The sequence below is a fragment of the Sarcophilus harrisii genome, chromosome 3, assembly GCF_902635505.1.
Source record: "Sarcophilus harrisii chromosome 3, mSarHar1.11, whole genome shotgun sequence".
NCBI classification, from domain to species: Eukaryota; Metazoa; Chordata; class Mammalia; order Dasyuromorphia; family Dasyuridae; genus Sarcophilus; species Sarcophilus harrisii.
Genome location: NC_045428.1, coordinates 33,401,281 through 33,420,864, shown reverse-complemented (window position 1 = coordinate 33,420,864; position 19,584 = coordinate 33,401,281). Strand labels below are relative to the sequence as shown.

At 35.2% G+C, this 19,584-nt stretch overlaps 1 protein-coding gene across 6 annotated transcripts in view; it reads right to left on the bottom strand.

Moving 5' to 3' along the window:
* The window catches only part of NAALADL2 (N-acetylated alpha-linked acidic dipeptidase like 2), a 1,183,950-nt gene that overhangs the window by 337,371 nt on the left and 826,995 nt on the right, over window positions 1-19,584 (bottom strand). For all 6 annotated transcript variants that reach the window (XM_031957680.1, XM_031957679.1, XM_031957681.1 and 3 more), the window contains one exon: window positions 7,176-7,319. In XM_031957680.1, the coding sequence (XP_031813540.1) occupies window positions 7,176-7,319 (144 nt within the window). The remainder of the gene's footprint in view (window positions 1-7,175; window positions 7,320-19,584) is intronic.

Below are 19,584 nucleotides of genomic sequence, written 5' to 3'. Positions count from 1 at the left end.
AGAGATCACGAGTTTGTTTCCAATGGTGCTGACAATGAATTAACTTTTAAAAATAGGGAGCATTTTTAAAAAAGAAAAAAAAAAGCAAAGCAATAACAATCACAAAACCAACAATTTTTCCTCAGGGAGAATTTAAAAATGTGTAGTCGCCTTCCAAAGCTGTCCCATGTCCCTCTGGGGACTGAGAAGTAGCATTAATGCAGCCCAAGTGACCAAAGGTCCCAGAGCTCCAGAGTCTTCCAGGGCAGTCCCAGCATTGGAGGCTGGAGCTCTCCTGTGGGGTTGGCTTGGCTAAACTCAGGGAGGCTCATTGCAGGGATGGCTTCAGATTGCTGATGTGTTTCTTCTGCTGTAGCAGCTTTTTTGAAAGCCTTCTACTAAAGCTGTAGATCTTTTATAGCTTTCCTCAGGTAGAGGGAGCCTAAACCCACATTTATGAAGATACACATCCTTATATTAAATAGGATGTAATAATAATAATATTAATCATAATTAATAAATAATTAATTATAATAACATTAGTAGTAATAGTAATATTAAAATATTATTAATAGAATGGTAATAAAATGATGATTAAAAGAACTCTGTCCAGAAGACCAGGAAGGACTATATTGGATGTAGCTTCTACAACAAGACATTGGATATGGACACAGATTAAATAATAGACAGTAGGTCTAAATAAAGAAATAACTGTATATACAGAATTGTACAAAGAGCATTAAAACTGGCTGCACTGAGCCTGAATTTGAATCCTGGCTCCTTTGCTTACTACATGTGACCTTGGACAAGTCAGTTCATCTCAATTTCCTTATTTGTCAAAATGAGAAGGGTAAATTAAATCATTTCCAAGATCCCTTCCAGCTATAGAGCTCCAGTCCTCAGATCCTATGGGATAAAAATAGCGGATGAGAGGCTGATGTAGTTATTTAACCATTTGGATCAAAGATATAAATAAGGAAGATGGTAATTTATATTTGATGTAATTTTGATTACATTGAAAGAAATTAAAGAGGGAGAGAGACAGAGAAACAGAGACAGAGAGACACAGGAACAGACAGAAAGGCAGGACACACAAACACAGATAAAGACAGAGACACACAGAGACAGAGACAGAGTGAATCAATCAGAGTACAGGAGAGGTGAAAGGAATAGAGGTTCTACTGGTATAAAGGTATTAGTCATTTTAGAATTATAAATTATGAAGGGAAACATGTGAAGATGTCCTCAAATTATGTTTATTTTTCAGATTTCATGAGCATTTCAATCTGTCTTAAAGCTCAATGGATTGTCGGGTATAGAATGTTTAGTCTCATTCATCAAAAATTTAAAAAAAAATGTCCCAATCTTCTTCTGCACTGACATTTCCGGTTAATGGCAATTTAAATATTTCCTGAAATGCTTCTTTCATATCAGTTCTGAGCTCATCACTCCTTGTCAATTTATGTGTAATCATTTATCCATTTGAGATTCCAAAAGCTGAGTCCTAGTAATACCAAAATATGAAGATTTTTTAAGCAGCAGCAGTAGACCAACTGGCTGACAGAACTGTAAGTCAGATTACCTTCAAATAGGTCAAGGATATAATTTATTCTTGCATTATATAGCTGGAAATTTAATTCTTGCTTAAGAGTTTATTGAAGTGTGAAGAGAAAGAAAAGAAAGAAGTTACGTCTGGATATCCTTTTATGTAGGATATGTGTAAAATGACTTGTACAATAACTTGTCATAGATGATGAGAAAGTACCAAGAGGTTTCAGCAATAGAAAAATCTGACCTTCTATTCCTCTTGAGGGACTGATCATCTACGTGTAGAGCCTTACTTTAATTTGATTCATTTCTTATTTCTACTCCCAGGTAGTCACTGCTGGATTAAAAATTACCACTTTTTTTTTTTTTTTTATCATCATACATAAGGCTCTCCTTCTAAGACTGAGAAAAATTATTGGGAAAACCAATATTCTTTTTGCATCTTAATTGAACATCTTAGAGACAGACTGATAACAAATTGATCAATTGAGAGAATTGGAGAACACTGAGAATGCTTATGCTCCGGCAAATAGAGTGGAGTGCATGTGCAGGAAATTGACTCAGTTCAGACAATTTATTCCTGCCCTTTCCCTCACCATCATTCCCTCTTTCCTTGCTCTTTTCTCTCAATTCTGTCTTAACTGTCCAAATAATTTCCCCCTCTTTCTTCCTGCCTCTTCTAATCAGTTTCATAAAGGTCTTTGCATTTTGTTTCCTGTACATCCTTCCACTGGATTGTCTAAATGGCTTTGGGGGAGAAGAGAAAGGAAGGGAATAAGCATTTATTAAATACTTACTATGTCTCAGGCACTGTACTAATTATTTTACAAATATTGTCTCATTTGATCTTTACAACTACCCTGTGAAAGTAGGTGCCATTATAACATGCCTTTTACTATTGAAGAGACTAAGTCCATCAGAGACTTGAGGGGCCACTTAGCTAGTGCACATTTAAGAAAAGACTTAAGTCACATTTTCATAATTTAAAGCTCACCAGGCTATATCCATTGCACCACCCAACTTTGTACAACCTTAATGGTGAATGCAAGACGATGAATGAGTGGAATGGGCAATCATTTTATTTGCACAGGCTTCCTGGATTTCCAGAGTGGGCTGGAGAATTAAAAGTTGTATCCCACTACTTAAATATGATAATTTCCTCAACTCATCATTACTTGTACTACTTTGTAATGCAAGTTTCATTTTAAAGCACAATTCATAAAATTAGTTTTTTAAATCAAATTCTGTTATACTTGTTAAGCAGTACAATATAAAACTATGTAAAATATACACTAAGTTCAAAAATCTACATTTAGTTTGAAAATTTCTAAGTATCTTATGCTTATAATTGAACCATTTTCTATGAGTCTTCTCCATGTTAACATATATGTATATAAATATGTGTATATATTATACATTTATATATGTGTATACACACACACAGATACACACATATAGTTATTGTTTCTGAGTTATTCAGTCATGTACGACTCTTTGCCACTTCACAGACCTTAGCACACCAGGCCCTTCTATGCTCCACTAATTCCCAAAGTCTGTCCAAGCTCATGTTCATTGCTTCCATGACACTATCTATCCATCTCATCTTGTGCCGTCTCCTTCACCTTTTGCATTCAATCTTGCCTATCAGGGTCTTTTCAATAAGTCTTGTCTTCTCACTGTGTAGCAAAAGTATTTAAGCTTCAGCTGCAGCATTTGTCCTTTTCACAAATAGTCTGAATTAATTTCTTTAAGTATTGACTGATTTGATCTCTTTACTAACCAAGAAACTTTCAAAAGTCTTCTCCAGCCCTACATTTCAAAAGCATTAATTGTCCCTCTCAGCTTTTCTTATAGTTTAACTCTCAAGATCCTACGTTGTTACTGGGGAAAAAAAAAAAATAACAGAATTGTGACTATATATATGAACCTTTGTTGGCAAGGTGATTTCTATACTTGTGTGTGTGTGTGTGTGTGTGTGTTTATATACACATAGATAAGATATGATTAATTTATATATTTTGAAAAACTTTTAAAAATAAATATTCACCAAAAAAACCCCGTCAAAACTATGAAATGAATCAGTTCTAAAAAAAATCAAGTTTCCAGAAGATGGCATGGAGGGCAAATTCAAAATTGTCTTCAATTTACTGTTTAATTATTTCAATCATATCCAAGTCTTTGTGACCCAATTTGGGGTTTTCTTGGCAAAGCTTCAGGTGTAGTTTGCCATTTCCTTCTTCTGCTCATGTTACAGATAAGGAAACTGAAGCAAACAGAACTGAATGACTTACCATGTATAACACAGCTAGTAAGTGTCTGAGAATGGTTTTGAACCTAGTTCTTCATGATTCAAGGCCTAGTGCTCTTTCTAATGTGCCCTAAGCCTTCATTTTAATGATCCAAATATTCAGATTGATCAGTCACTAACTCATTTACCTAAATTAAAGTTAGAGCATTTGAGAGTTGGAAGGGACTCAATGGTCTTCTGAGGATACCATGCAGGAAAGCTATCTCTACTGTAACCTATATCCTCTAAGTGGTCGTCCATTATTTTCCTTGAAATTTCTAAATTAAAGAAAGCCATCTCTACTTGAGATAACCCATTCCTCCTTTATACAGTACACATTGTTTACTCACCTACCCCAATCTCCTCATATCTCTTATTCTCACCATAGCACTCAAATCAATACTATCATTGCTTCTGGAATACATATCTTACATAATCCTTCTATGGATCAATTAACCACTCCTGCAACTGCAAATACAAAAACTTCTCTGTGACCACAAATATCCTATAATTATTGTCTTCCCATTATAGATTATATGCTCCTTGAGGGTAAGGACTTGAGGTTTGTACTTTTATCACTATTCTGACATATAATAGATACTTAATAAATTCTTTCTATTAATTAGCTATTTCAGAAGGGTTTTTTTGTTTTGTTTTGTTTTATCAAACCTAAACTTGTCCCTTTTCAATTTTTGCCCAAAACTCTGGATTCCGCTCTTTGAGATAAAAAATAACCAATCTTTCCCCACTTCTAAATAACTATCTTCCAAATATATGAATGTTGTGGGCCAGACATCCTTAGTTTCTTTAACCACTCCTTATATACCTCAAACTCATGGCCAGTGGAAACTTGTGGTAACTCATCTCTGAACGTTCTCTAGTTTCTCAACTTGTCCCTGAACTCTGTCCAGCTTCTCAAAACATGCATCTGAGAAGTAACTACAATCTGTTTGAAATGATCCTGGCAGGACCAATAGAATTATAATCTCACTATTTCTAGGTATGCAGCCCAGTAGGATTCACTTCTGGGATACTAATTTAGAGTGGATAGGGACATTTAGAGATTATCTGGTTCAACCCTCTCATCATAAGGATGAGGAAATTGAGCCTGAGAGGTAACTTCAAGTCTCACAGTTGGTAACTTATAGAGTCAAGATTTTAATTCATCTTCCCCATGGATCCACGTTCTTTCTATTGTCCTAACTCCTATTATCCATCCTGCTGAAATGACTGAGCCATGGATTCCTTAAAGACAAATGTCTCAGAATTGACATGAGAGAGGGATTATTGTACATGAAAATATCAGGAGGCACAGATCCCTTCTTGGAGAAGTGAAGGATGGTTAATTGCCAGTGTATTTTTAACAAACAGAATGTGGGCTCACACCAACTCCTCTCTCCTATAGACCGGCATGTAACAACAATGGAGAAACAGTCTTTCATCCACCATACTCCTGAGGTCTCCACCATGCCCTCTGAGCCCTTACCCAATAGATGATTTGTGTTTTTATGCTTTGCTTAAATTGATAACGAGTTTGGGAGGGTGATAATCTGTATGACTTGGCAAGGGCTAAGCTTGAGGAGGGAACTATCCCAAATTCATCCTTGTCTCTCTGGCCCCACCAAGCATTCTCTGTTGTAATGCTTTCCTCATCTTCTAGAGGGCAGAGGTTTTGGGCAAAACCTGTGTGGACAAGTGCTCCCCAGATATGGATGAAAAAGTCTTCACTTCACAAATAGAAGACAATATAACACCATGTTTATTTGTTTAAGTTGCTTTTTAGAACTCAAATGTTGATGTTCAAGACAGATATAAACTCTGACCATGGCATTCATCCTATTATGGGAAGCAAGGATGCTTTACTTCTAGCCTTCCTCAGCCAACAAGCCCTGACAAAATACTGCAGCTCGAGCAGCATCTCCTGAGTGATGATGCAGAAAAGATGCAGGGATTTTTTTAGTCAATTGAAGGAATTAGATTTTGATGACTCCTACTAAAAGACTCTATGTCCCAACTTCCTAATACCTATTACCCACTGAATCTTCAAAGAAGAGGGGGACATTAAAGCTGAAACCTGGACCCATCAAACTAAGCAGATTCCCATAAATGTATCCATCCATTGCTTTATCTGCAGAGCTGGATGGAAGAGTGGGGGGGGGGGTTAAGACAACTCATGGCCCTTGGTGTGGATGGACTTCTCTGTTGGGGCAGCTATCAAGTATTTCTTCCTGCCATTTCCCCAAATGTATCCTCCACAGAATTACAGAGGATCAGTGTTTATTAAATAACTATTGAGGGCCAGATATTGTGCTGGATACTGGGGAGACTGTCTATAATATGTATTATATATCTGTATTACATATACATAAGAATATGGCAGCTAGGTAGTACAGCAACTAGAGTGCTTGGAGTCAGATAAAATCTGGTCTAACTAGATGATCTTGGGCAAGTAACTTAACCCCATTTACCTCAGTTCCCTCCTCTGTAAAATGAGATGGAGAAGGAAATGACAGCCTGCTCCAGTACCTTTGCCAAGAAAACTACAAATGGGGTCATGGAGATTTAGACAGGACTCAACAACAACCACAATTACATAGATGCATGCACACACAACAATACACACATGTAAATACACAATGCATGCATATACATACATAACATGCATTGTGATTGTGTGTATATTTGCATATGCATAATATATTTGTACATGCAGATATGCCTGAGAATGGTTTCGAACCCAGTTCTTCATGATTCAAGTCTAAGGGACTTCAGGAGTACCTACTGCCTAGCAAAGTCATGTGAAAGACAGAGTTAGAGGTAACGTGAACTTCCGGAGTTATTGCAAAATCCTTACAGAACCATAAGTCTGTAGTTATGAGAGATCTCCAAGGCCGTCTAATCCACCCCTTCTCCAATTTTATAGATGAGAAAACAGAAGCCCATAAATATTAGGAATTATCTTGGATCATACAGAGGGCAATCTCTAGAAGTAAGGTCTGAACCTTGGTTTTCTGACTCCAATCAGTGATGGAAAGTGACCTGACCAAGTTCATTAGCTAGTGAACAGTAAAAACAGTCTCAGTGTTCACTTTTTTTCCCCTTCTGTTGTGGTTTTTTCTCTTTTGTTCTGATTTTTCTCTCTCAACATGATTCATAAAGAAATGTGTATTAAAAAAGTTAATATACATTGTTACCAGAAAAAAATAAACACAAAAAAAGAGAGAGAAAATAAACAATTTGGGATTCAGCTTCTCTGACTTTCTCCTTCAGCTCACTTCCCACTATAAAGTATTCTCCTTCACAGGTTGGACTAGTTTTAGAACTGAACCTCAGGATGTACAGATAGACAAGGTTGGCTTACCATCCTGTGGGAACTGCAGAGGCTTGCAGGCGCCAGGCTGACCTCGCTCCTTGGGCAAAGCAAACAGTTTGGCAGCAAGAGACACAGAGATGGGCTGCACCAGCAAACGTGTGAGGTCCATCCGGCTTTCTCTGAAGCTCCCATCTGCAATAAGAAAAGCAGGAGTTGATGCTTAGGAAGGGAACAACACAAAGATTTCCAGAAAGATTCTGAACAGGAAATGGTTATCCCAGGGCTACAAAGCATAGATTAGCTGTGACATGCTAAAGAAAGGGGGTCAGCAGCTACTCAGCTCTAATTCTGCTCCTAGGATTCAGTTTCCTCATGTGTTGAGTGTCATCAATGTGACAAAGTTTGGAGGTGTTGGGGAGGGGGTGGAAAGGAGAGATATGATTTCAAAAGGATCCGTGTGCTGGAAAGTAAAGAAGAAATAAGATTCTTTGTGCTCCAGAGTCAAAAAAAGGGCAAAACATGTTTATGAAAGCAAGAAACCCCCTCAAATAGGTGGGATTTTACATATATCCTGCCTCAAAAGGGGAAATTATGTATACAGACACAAATGATTTTTATGTTTCCATGTATACAAATATCTGTGTGTACATATGTGTATCTCACCTCTCTTCTCTTCCCCCATTCTTTCTTCCTCCCTCCTCTCCTCTGTCTCTGTTTTTCTCTTTCTCTGTCTCTATCTCTCTCTGTCTATCTGATTCTTGGTCTCTTTCTTTCTCTGTCTTTTGATCTCTCTCTTGGTCTCTGTCTCTGTTTCTTTCCCTTTTGAAACACACACACATATATATCTGTGTATTTGTAAGTTCAGAAATGTAGCATCAAGCAGCCCACTGCATTTTCCAGTACAGGCCAATATTTCCCTTGCACTTTTACTGGGGATAAGCATAGCTAAAAATTTTGAACAAGTTAATTTCACAGGGATACAAGGGATGAGGTGTTTCACATTACTATGATCTAGGCATCAGAAGACAGGCCATATACAAATGGGAAAATAAGTCATAGAAGTACTTTCCTAATTTATCACCTGAAAACTACAAGGCTACAGAAAATGCTAAATGTCTAGGTTTTAAAGTTTACTGGGGGGGAAAAAAGCCTTCTCTAAGGAATAGAAAGAGTCATTCCTAAGAAAAAAGAATTCTAGCTGTTTCTCTTGAGTTTGGGTGAGGATCATTTGTACTATAAGCTTTAATATGTATACAATTTGTAGAAGAATAAAAACAATTCAATTCAGTTCAATAAGCATTTATTTATCATGCATTCATTAAAATATGTCAATGCTATAACAGAATAACACATTTTAATTTAATTCAATTTAATAACAACTTCTAGTACGATACTAGAAAAACAAAAGCTAAATAAAATAAAATAAAACTAGCCTGATTTCCAAGAAGCTTAAATTCTATTCTTTTAATTACCCTTTCTCTGTTGTAACTCTAGGAGGAAGATAACACAGTTATTATTATGCTGTTTTGGAGCTTAAATGATCCAAACCCTTTCACTTTCACATCTACTTGCACAAGTGATTTAATTTCCCTCCTCAGTTTCCCCTTTTGTAACATAAGAGCATTTAAAATTAGATAGGCTGTGGGTCCCTTCCAGTTTCATTTCTCTAATTCTATCTTCCTGGACTTTTACACAAATTCACACACCATTATGCATGGGAACCAAGGTTCAAGTCCAGCTTTTCCCCTAAAGCATCTCCTTTGGGCTTTGGAGGCCATTTCCTTTTCTCAGATCCATGTTTTAAACTTCTGATAACTAGATTTTGTATCATATTTTTTATCTTGCTTAACCAAAATTGAGAGCATTAATGATATAAGAACCAAATACTAGTGATGTGACAAATTAAAAATCATAAACTAAACAATACATATTCAGACTTATATATGACTGGTCATGATGGCTCATGCCTATAACCCTTGCTATGCAATTGATTGAAGCTGATGGATCATTTGACCAAAACCAATCAGATAGCTGCGCTAAATTCAGGATCAATATGGTGTGCCAGAGGGAGGAAGGAGCCATCTGGCTGCCCAAGGAGGGAGGTCAGGTCAGAAATGGAGCAGTTTGAAACTGTTATGCCAATCAGTAATGGATCAGTTCTGTGAGCAACCTCTGTACCTCTAGATGAGCTAGAAACACCCAGTCTCAAAAAATAGCACCTGGAATAAGTGCTTAGAAAATATTTGTTGACTGTTCTAATTTATAATTTTATTACAGTTGAGACTTCTGGTAAAAATTATTTAAAAACTCAATCCTGAAATTTCTACCCAGATAATTCTCTGACACACGTGTTTGTGTGTATGGATATGCATGAATATACAAACGTGCATGTATATATACACACATCCATCCAGATATATGTGTGTATACATATATGCATACAAACACGCATGTGTTTATGTATATACATATATGTATGTATAAATTTTACTAAATTGAATCTCTGATCTCGCGTGTATGAAAAACTAGCTCCAATAATTGGACCCTATCCACATGGGTCCCTTCTTTGTAAATCTGACTAATTTTTCAAACAATAAGTTAGCCACAGGATGTCTAGCCAGCATGCATATAGTCTTAGGTAGTTTCTCTTGATATCCCAAAGGTATCAGCAGAACACAGAGACAGCCCATTGGTCATCCCTCACATACGCTGCTTCCTTATCACTAGCACATCTCTAGTCCTGTTAAGACTTTTCAATGTGTTACTAATATTCATTTTGCTTTAAAATAATATATTTTGAACTAGATCAAATACAAACTTAAATAAATAAAAATGATCTTTTAGATCTATTTCTCTGTTGATAAAAGACCATTAAATGTACCTCCTTGATAGTCTAGAATGCCCTGCTAATGATGTGAAATAATAAATTTTCAAAAGTTAAATATGGTGATCCCTACACTCTAATTGTACATACCCACAGCTTTGACTTTCTCCTGCATTACTAATAGACTAGCATTAGTTTTGAAATATCTGAAGTGAGTGGCTCATTAATTTTTCACCTTAAGCTTAATGGAAATTTGACAAACAGTTCACTGCTGAGAACAGACACTAAAAGCAGGACTTTACTGAACACTAAGATTAAATTATAGCAAAAAGTAAGAAGAAAAGCACATTTTATTAAATAAGATTAGCTCAGGGAAGAATTCCATTGCCCTCCATTATATGGAGCTTGTATATAAAATCTTAACACACTTCCACTATTTTTATTCACTTATAATTTTAAGCACCACAATGAACTACCAACCCCAGCTTTATTCATGGGGAAAATAAGACAAAGACACAGAATAAGTGATATTCTTGTGTGAAATCCAGGCAACCCTAAAATTCAGATTTCTATCTTTTTTTCTAGTCATACTTGATTCTGAGTCACTTTGGGAGTTTTCATTGCAAAGATAATGGAGTTGTTAGACCATGCCTTCTGCAGCTTATTTCACAGATCAGGAAATTGAGGCAAACAGAAGTGATTTGCCCAGCATCTCACAGCTTAGAAAGAATCGAAGGCAAATTTGAACTCAGAAAGATAAATCTTCCTCACTCCAATACTCTATGCACTGTGCCACTAAAGTATTCAAAGATCTCAGATGCTAATGATTAGAAACAAAATCTTTGCTGGTAACAATAATTTTAAAAAAGATAATATAGAGTATAGTACAATCTCCTAATATACAGATTCTACTTTAAATTTATAAGTTATACTCACTGACTTAAAGGGAACTTCCTAATAATTAAAGCTAGCTAATAGAAAAAATGTACAGCTTTTGGGTATAGTGGGTGGGTGAATGAATGAATGAATGAATGAAAGAATGAATGACAAGTGTTTTCACCCAAAGGATGGATCGTTAGCTATCAGGAGTACTGTGAAGGGGTTTCTTAAACAGGGATGATTTGGATTATTCAGTCTCCGAAATTTCTTTCACTTTTTGAGATTCTGTATTTCTGTGACCCCCAGATATTCCTAGAGCTTTCAATAACTTCTGCATGGATCTGTGCCCAGAATATGGGTTGGAGTTGATCATAAAAATGGCCAATGGAAAGACTGGGAACATAAAGTTAGGTTAAGGGAAACCTGGGTCTAAAAAAATGATTAGTGGTAGTCCAGGAGAAGGCTGAAGAGTGACATCAGATTAGTAATACCAGAAATCAGAGTCCAGCGGAAATCAACCAGAAAGTTAGGTCCTGATTGCTACTTATTACTTGTGTGACACTGGTGAGTTCCATAACAACTTTAAACAAAACTTCTTCAACTCTTAAATAGTGAAGTTGGACTAAATTATGCTACAGGTATCTTTTACCTCCAAATTGAATTAGATAAGTAATAGGGATTTAAAAAAAATGGAGAAAAGAAGGGGAGAAAAAAAGGAGGGGAGTGAAGGGGAGGAGGAGAGGGGGAGGGAAAAGGAAGGGAGGAAGAAAATCAGAAACAAAAGAATGCCAAAAGCCAGAAGGTTAAAAAAGAATAAAATCAGGGAAATGCTTGTATTGAAATAGGGGCAGTAGAAGAGAAGGGAATGAGGATGGGAAAGGTATACACTATTTGTCTGGTATTTCATCAACACATTCTCATGTGGTCCTTACCACAACCTTGGCAGGTAGATGTTATTATTAACACTATTTTATAGAGCAGGAGATGTAGGCAAACAGCTAAGTGACTGAGGATGTGTTTGAATTCAGGTCTCTCTTCCTCCAACCTAAGGACTCTATCACCTGCCTCCTCCATCTGCCTTGAGAAGAAACATCAGATGTCCAAGTCATAGGCATAGCAGATAAATATCTAACAAAAACAAGTATGATGTAATAGAGAAAAGGCCAGTTTCAAGAGTCCAAGAAGCTGAGTTCTAGTTCCCATCTCCGACACATATTAAGTGTTGGGAAAATAGACACATTATTTAGCCTTTTGGTGCTTATAAGAACTCTCTAAGATGCAGGGAAATTGCTATCTTGTATTGTGGAGGGTTTCTACTTTGGAATTCCTTCAATGATGATGAGCCCACGGGTCCAGACTAAAGCAATACCAAGTGACATTGCAAAATACTTTATATAGGTTATTTCATTTAATCCTACACATAAAATCTTGACTATAATATGTATTCAATAAATACTTGCCAAAATTAATTAAAGTGATCTTTATAGCAAATTGGGAGCTGCAGCTTGGAGAACCAAAAAGGATGGTACATTTATCTTTAAAAAAAATTGCATTTGATTTCATCAAAAATAAAATACAAGCAAAGCTTCGAAAGTTGCAGAGTTCTTGATGAGTAAAAAGGCAGATGAAATTCAGTAGTATGCTGATTGTAACATCCTAAACACTTTTATGATGTACTGAAGGTTTCTGTTGGGCCAAAGACCTATGGCATATCTTAATTATTCCAAGCTGATGGAGTCACATTGATTAGTGATAAGGGCATGATCCTAGATAAATAAGCTAAACACTTCCATAGTGTTCTCAACAGACCATAATCATTCAATGCTGAAGCTATTGATCATTTACCTCAGATTGAAATCAGCCCTTTCTGGGGAACTTTATGGCCAAAGAAGAACTACAGAACATTATGAAATGGAAAATGAATATTTTGGGTCACATTAAATTAAAAAAGGTTTTGCATTAATAAAATCAATGAAGCCAAGATTAGAAGGGAAATGGAAAGCTGGAAATTTTATTTTTACAGCTAGTCTTTTTGATAAAGGCCTCATTTCCAAAATATATAGAGAATTGAATCAAATTTATAAAAATGGAAGCCATTCACCAATTGATAGTCAAAGAATATGAGCAGACAATTTTCATACGAAAAAATTAAAACCATCCACAGTCATATGAAAAGATATTTTCATATGATTATTCACTGTTGATTAGAGAAATGCAAATTGAAACAACTCTGAAATATCATCCCATATCTATCAGATCACCTAAGATGACAAGAAAAGATAATGATCGATGCTGGAAAGGATGTGGGAAAACTAAAACACTAATTCATTGTTGATAGAATTGTGAACTAATTCAGTCATTTTGAAGACCAATTTGATACTATGCCAAAAGAGCTATAAAATTATGTATCCCCTTTGATCCAGAAGTGTCACTACTGAAAACTACAAAGAGATCACAAAAGAGGGGAAAGGACTCACATGTTCAAAAATGTTTATAGCACTTCTCTTTATGGTGGTAAGGAATTGGAAACTGAGTAAATGCCCATTAGCTGGGGAAAGGCTGGATAAGTTATGGCATATGAAGGTAATGGAATATTATTGTCCTATAAGAAATGATGAGCAGGATGATTTCAGAAAGGCCTGAAAAGACTTATATGAACTGATACTGAGTGAAGTGACCAGAACCAGGAGAATATCATATACAGTAACAGCAAGATTATGTGATGACCAGGTATGATAGACTTAGTTCATCTCAGCAATGTGGTCATTCAAGACTTGGGATGGAAAATGCCATCTGCATCCAAAGAAAAAAATTATGGATTGAATGTTGATTGAAGCATAATATTTTCACCTTTATATGTTTGCTTTTTCTTTCTTATGGTTTGTTTTAATTTTTCTTTTATAATATAACTAATATGAAAATATATTTAAAATGATTGTACAGGTAAAACCTATATCAGATTGTTTGCTATCTTAGGGAGAGGGAGAGTAAGGAAAGGAGGGATAAAGGAAAATTTGAAACTCAAAATCTTACAAAAATCTTACATGCAAGTGGAAAAATAAAATACCATTAAAAAAATAGTGGGATATGAAAAAGATTCAGAGAATATGGGCACCTTTAAATGTATTTATGCATCAATGCAGGGAACATGCTCTTTTAGGAACTTTAGAATTGATTTATGATATGGGAGACACTGGCACAGGACTACCCAGCATGGTGCACCCTCATTAGAGAAGGTGCTGTTCCCTATGAGCAAAGCAGAATTGAAGTAGCTCAAAAGAAATGCAAGATGTGCAAATTTAGGGAATTCTCTCTAAATGTGCACTTGGACTATTTGTGCCCATATTGGTCTGATCAGCCACAGCCGGACACAGTAAATTGACCTTAATATAGTAATGTCATTTTTATCCTCTTCAAGAATGAAAGAAGGCAACCAAGCATATTTGATATAGTTTAAATTTATGAAAAAGCATAATTCATATAAGGAAAATGGTTTAAATTGGTAAAAGCAACACCCACAGCAATACCTTTGAAAAGACACTGGAATTTGGAGTCAAGATGGTACTCCATCCCTGGTGAACTTTGTGGCGTTGGCCAAATAACAATATTTCTTTGCTTCAGTTTCCTCAGCTATAAATGACCATTTCTTGTAGCTTTAAGTTATGATTCCATGAATCTGTATCACCTTAGTTAAAATTTATTAATTGATTCATGGAAGGCATCCATGTAGCACACAGACATCACGTGAAGGTATTTTGTGCCTCTATATCTCAGTTATTTTTCTTTGTTAGTTTTCTTTCAAAATAAAGTAGCTATACATATTATAAAACAAATTTTCAGACACACACGATGGGGTCCTATTATAATCTAAACTTTTGGTCAAGGCTATTGAAAGACATATCACAAATCTTCATTTTGCTCCTCACCTTGTGGGGGTAATTTTTAATAAGTTAGATTATAAATCTGAAACTTATTTCTTAGAGGTCAGGGAAAAGTAATTTCTTCCCACTGAGTTATAGAATCCTATTTTATGATTAATTCCAAATCTCTTAAGCAAGTAGGTCCTGTTTTGGTGAAATTCACTTGATCCTAATGCTCATTTAAAGTACTATTAAAAACTGTCAGCCCTGTTTTCTTCTGTATCTGTAGTTAGTGGAATAGAAAGCAGCACACTGATTGTGTTAGGCAAAAACCACATTGACATATTCTGATGCTGCCACAATTTACAGACCCCCTGCTGAGGACAAGTTAATTAAACATAGAAATAAAAGGGAAACACAGAGCAAAAAAATCTAGTCTGCTCTTCTTTCTCACTTAACTTATTATGGCCATTGTAATTGATTCTGGCAAAGGAAAGGGAAAAAATGATGGCAAAAAATGATAGACAAAAAGATATGATTACTATCTAGACAACATAGTGAAAAGTTAAGGCATTTACCTAGACAATTAAAAAAATTAGTCATTTTCAATCAAGTCTGACTTTTTATGACTCCATTTAGGATTTTCCTAGAAAAGATGCTGGAGTAGTTTGTCACTTCCTTTACTTGTTTATTCATCTATTCATTCATTTATTTATTTAAAGCTCATTTTGCAGATGAGAAAATTGAAGCAAGTAGAGTTGTGACTTGTCCCAGGTCACACAACTAGTAAGTATCTGAGACTCTATTTAAACTTAGTTTTTACTGACTGCAGTCCCAGCCATCTATCCACTGAGCCACTTGGCTGATTACAAGGCAAACACTATGTGCCTGGCACATAGTAAACACTATAAACGTTAGCTTATTGTAGTAGTTATTGTTATCATTTAAAATTTTGCAAAAGATCATACAACAGTAAGCATCAAGATTAGATTTGAACTCAGTTCCTCTTAATTCCAAGCCAGGGTTCTTTCCAATTTGTCTCTAATTAAAATGAAGTCATAATAACTGTTTTTGTCCTAGAGTAGCATTTAGCAACCAGTTGTCTCTTAGACGGGGCTAGTTATCATCTAACCTACAAGGAACATTTAGGGTTCAATTATAAAATTAAATTATTTAAAATTTGATATGTAATTATATATAATATATAATTATTGATTGTTGATTATTGATATAAACTAATATTTATGATCAGACTATTAAAACATATTCCTTCTTGTTTTAACCAAAGCATCAATATGGCCACTTCAAACCAAAGAAATTATTTTGAAATTGTCAACCAAAGTTGATTATTTATCGAATATACACTGCCTTGAGATATTTTCAAGCACACAATTGCCCATTCACTTATAAGACTGAGTTCTTAATCAGATTTTTTAATGTTCAGGTACCTTTTTAAAAAAAGAAATTGAAAATTCATATTTGTAAAGCTAATCCCAAACAAGTCTGTATTCAGATTCGGCATACACTATTTTTAGTCTATTTCAAAGAGATATTTGGATGCCTCCGGTTGATTCAATGCACATTAACCATGAACATTTCCATTTCCTTTGTAACTATCAGTCCTTTTCTGGGACTGGTCCCTTCCCTGAAGCATTCTAATAACATGAAAATTTTGAAACCATAAACTGTACCATAAGAATAATAAGCTGTGGGCTAGACACAAACACAACTCTTTTACATTTTATTTCTTTGAACGTATTCTCAGCTTGAAAAATTGGGATGATTGGCCACCTGCAAGCTAAATGTAATACAGTTATAAGCAATTCAAATTCCTTCACATGTTTTTTATTGATAAGAGTCTCATTCTAAATTTGAAAGCAATGAGTGTTGGAATGATTTGTAAAGTTTCTTGTTTTGGAAAATGAGTGTTATGCATTTTTTTTTAAAGCAAGAAAAATGAACTTGGTGGATTCATCATTTTTTATTTAGAACTATGCCATCATTAATTTTATGCAAAAATTATTTATACATAAAAGTATACTAAATTTAATTGGAAACATGATTAGACTTCCTGGCAATTTAGTATTTCTCAGGTAGTAACAAGGAGATCTGGTTATTGAACTGAATTTATGCTTAACTTTTATCCCCAGATAGACATTTTTCTCTAAGTATGATGGGAATGCTGACATAGCTCTGGAGGCCTTCTGACTGAGGTTGTGTTGCAAAAAAAAAAAAAAAAAAAAAAAGATATAATTGGCAGAGAATTGTAGCTTCTTTCAAAGATAAGGCAGGGCCCCCCTGCAGTCACCCAATTACTTAACAGACAAGATGATAGAGCAAATGGATAGCTGAATAGGTAATGGATTCTAGTTCTAATTTGGCCATTGATAAATTTTGTATTATTTATGATAAGTCACTGAATCTGTCAGCTTCGGTTTCCTCACCTGTAAAGTGAAACCTATACTCAGTCCTTTATAGCTCCACAATCCAAACATTTACTTATGAGATCACCAACAATATAAATTTGGAAATAAAGTATTCTGTAGTAGCTAATAAGAGCAACTTGAAAAGGACTGAGAATGGACCTTGAACTAAACTAATTTGGACAAAAAAACCTTGCTGTGCATTTAAATTCAGAGAATCTCAAAAGCCATCTAATTCAATACTTAACAACTCCTTTGTTATTGTATTTTTTTCCCCCCAGTCATGTCCAACTTTTTATGATCCCATTTTCCTGGCTAAAATTGTTATTTCCTTCTCCAGGTCATTTTACAGATGAGAAAACTGAGGTAAACAAGGTTAAGTGACTTGCATAGCCAGCGTCTGAGGTCATATTTAAACGCAGGAAAATCAGTTTTCCCAATTCTAGGCTTGATGCTCTGTGCACTATGGTGCCTCCTAGTGGCCCTGAAAATCCCCACCACATATCCACAATGCTCTTATCACATATTCAGGACAGTCCTGGAGCCTTTTCTTGAAGATTTACAATAAGGCATGGTGGAAAGACCCTGGTTCTGGAACAAATCTGATCACATTCTTCCTTTCCTGTGTTAACTCTCCAAATCATTTAACTTCCCTGGTTCTCTATTCCTTCTTTAAAGTAGGAACAATAATCGCAATAACTAATATACAAAGTTATCCTGAAGAAAATACATTGTAAACCTTAAATCCATACAGAAATATCAGTATTCTTGTTGCTGTTATTGTTAGATAAAAGGCATTTGGTTTTTATAAGTATAGAGCAGGATGAGGCAAAAGACACTGAAAATTAATTGTTTTGTTCATATTTTCTAAAAATGCTTGTTCTAATACTACTTTCCTTTTTAATCAAAATATAAATAATTAAAACCTTAGGGTTTATTTGGAAAGCTATTCCATATTTAGCTGATTGTTTATTAGCTCTCTCTATAATATGCTAAGTTTATAATGCCAATTAAAAATTTAAACTGACAAGAAACATTCTACCTACTTCAAAGAGTTGTCTTTGTACCTCACATGTTTGTAGCGAGGAAATCTTAAGGGCCTATATAAATTTGGACTGTTATTATTATTGCTTAATTTTCCATACGACTAGCTAAGTCTAAATTACAAACACACCAGCATTTGAATTTTTTAAATGCAAGTACTGAGAGCCAATTAGATTATTTATATTTTTAATTCATTTACTCAATTCAGAAATAAGTCAGTATCTTCCCTTAGGTAAATTTTAATTTAAAAATGAAGCCTGTCCCACATACTAATATGGTACTAACATGCTTTGCAAAGTCCTGTATTTAATCATAGATTTTTTCAGGATGACAAAACCTACAGTAAGAGCTAAAAGGAATTTCAGAATCCACTGAGTTCAACCCATGTCTGATAGAGTCTCTTCTCTGAAAATATACTCACTAAAGAGTAGTTCAGCCTCTTCTAGGACACCTTCGGGAAGAAGAGCTCACCACCTCACAAAACATTCTATTTCATTTTTGGGATAGCTCTCATCACAAGGGAGTATTTCTTGACATTAAACCCATATACTCACTCAAACTTCCACTCATTTCTCCAGTTCTGCCCTCAATAGCCAACCAGAATAATTTTAATCCCTCTTCCATATGACAGCCTTCTAAATAGATGATTATTCATATTTAAGTCTAAACATCACCAGTTTCTTCAACTAGAACATAGAGTATATCCTCTACTCCTTTTGGTTTTTGGTCACCCTTGATTTAGCACTTTCTATTTTGCATGCTAGTTTGATTGAAGCCAGATTTAAATTAGGTTTCACTGCCTTCAAGTCAAGCATTTTACCCAGCAGGCTACCTAGTATCATTAGTTTTTTATTCATATATTATGTTATAGTCTTGTACTGAACTTCAGTTCATCAGAACTGTTCCTCCTCATCCCCACCCCATTGGAACTATTGTTTAACCATAATATCCTCTTCCATTTCAAGTATATAAAACATAAAATACATATGCATGTGTGTAAGCATAAACACACACATATTATACATACATGCAATTAACAGAAACTTTTAAAATCTAGCAGAAGGAAGATCAGTATGTGAATGATTCCCCCCCCCCCCCCCCCCGAGGCAACTGGGGTTAAGTGACTCGCCCAGGGTCACACAACTAGGATGTCTTAAGTGTCTGAAAACAAATTTGAACTTAGGTCCTTCTGAATTCAGGGCTGGAATTCTATCCACTGAGCCACCTAGCTGCCCCATGAATGATTTTTAATCTCAAATATAGAATTCTCTATCTATTTCTATTACATTTCATTTTATTCATTTGGTCTTCTAAACTGTCGAGGGTTATATTATTCAATATGCTAGTTATCTCTCCTAGATTTATATCATCTGAAAATCTGACAAACATTCTTTTTGTGACTTCAAGTCACCAAGAAAAATTTGAAA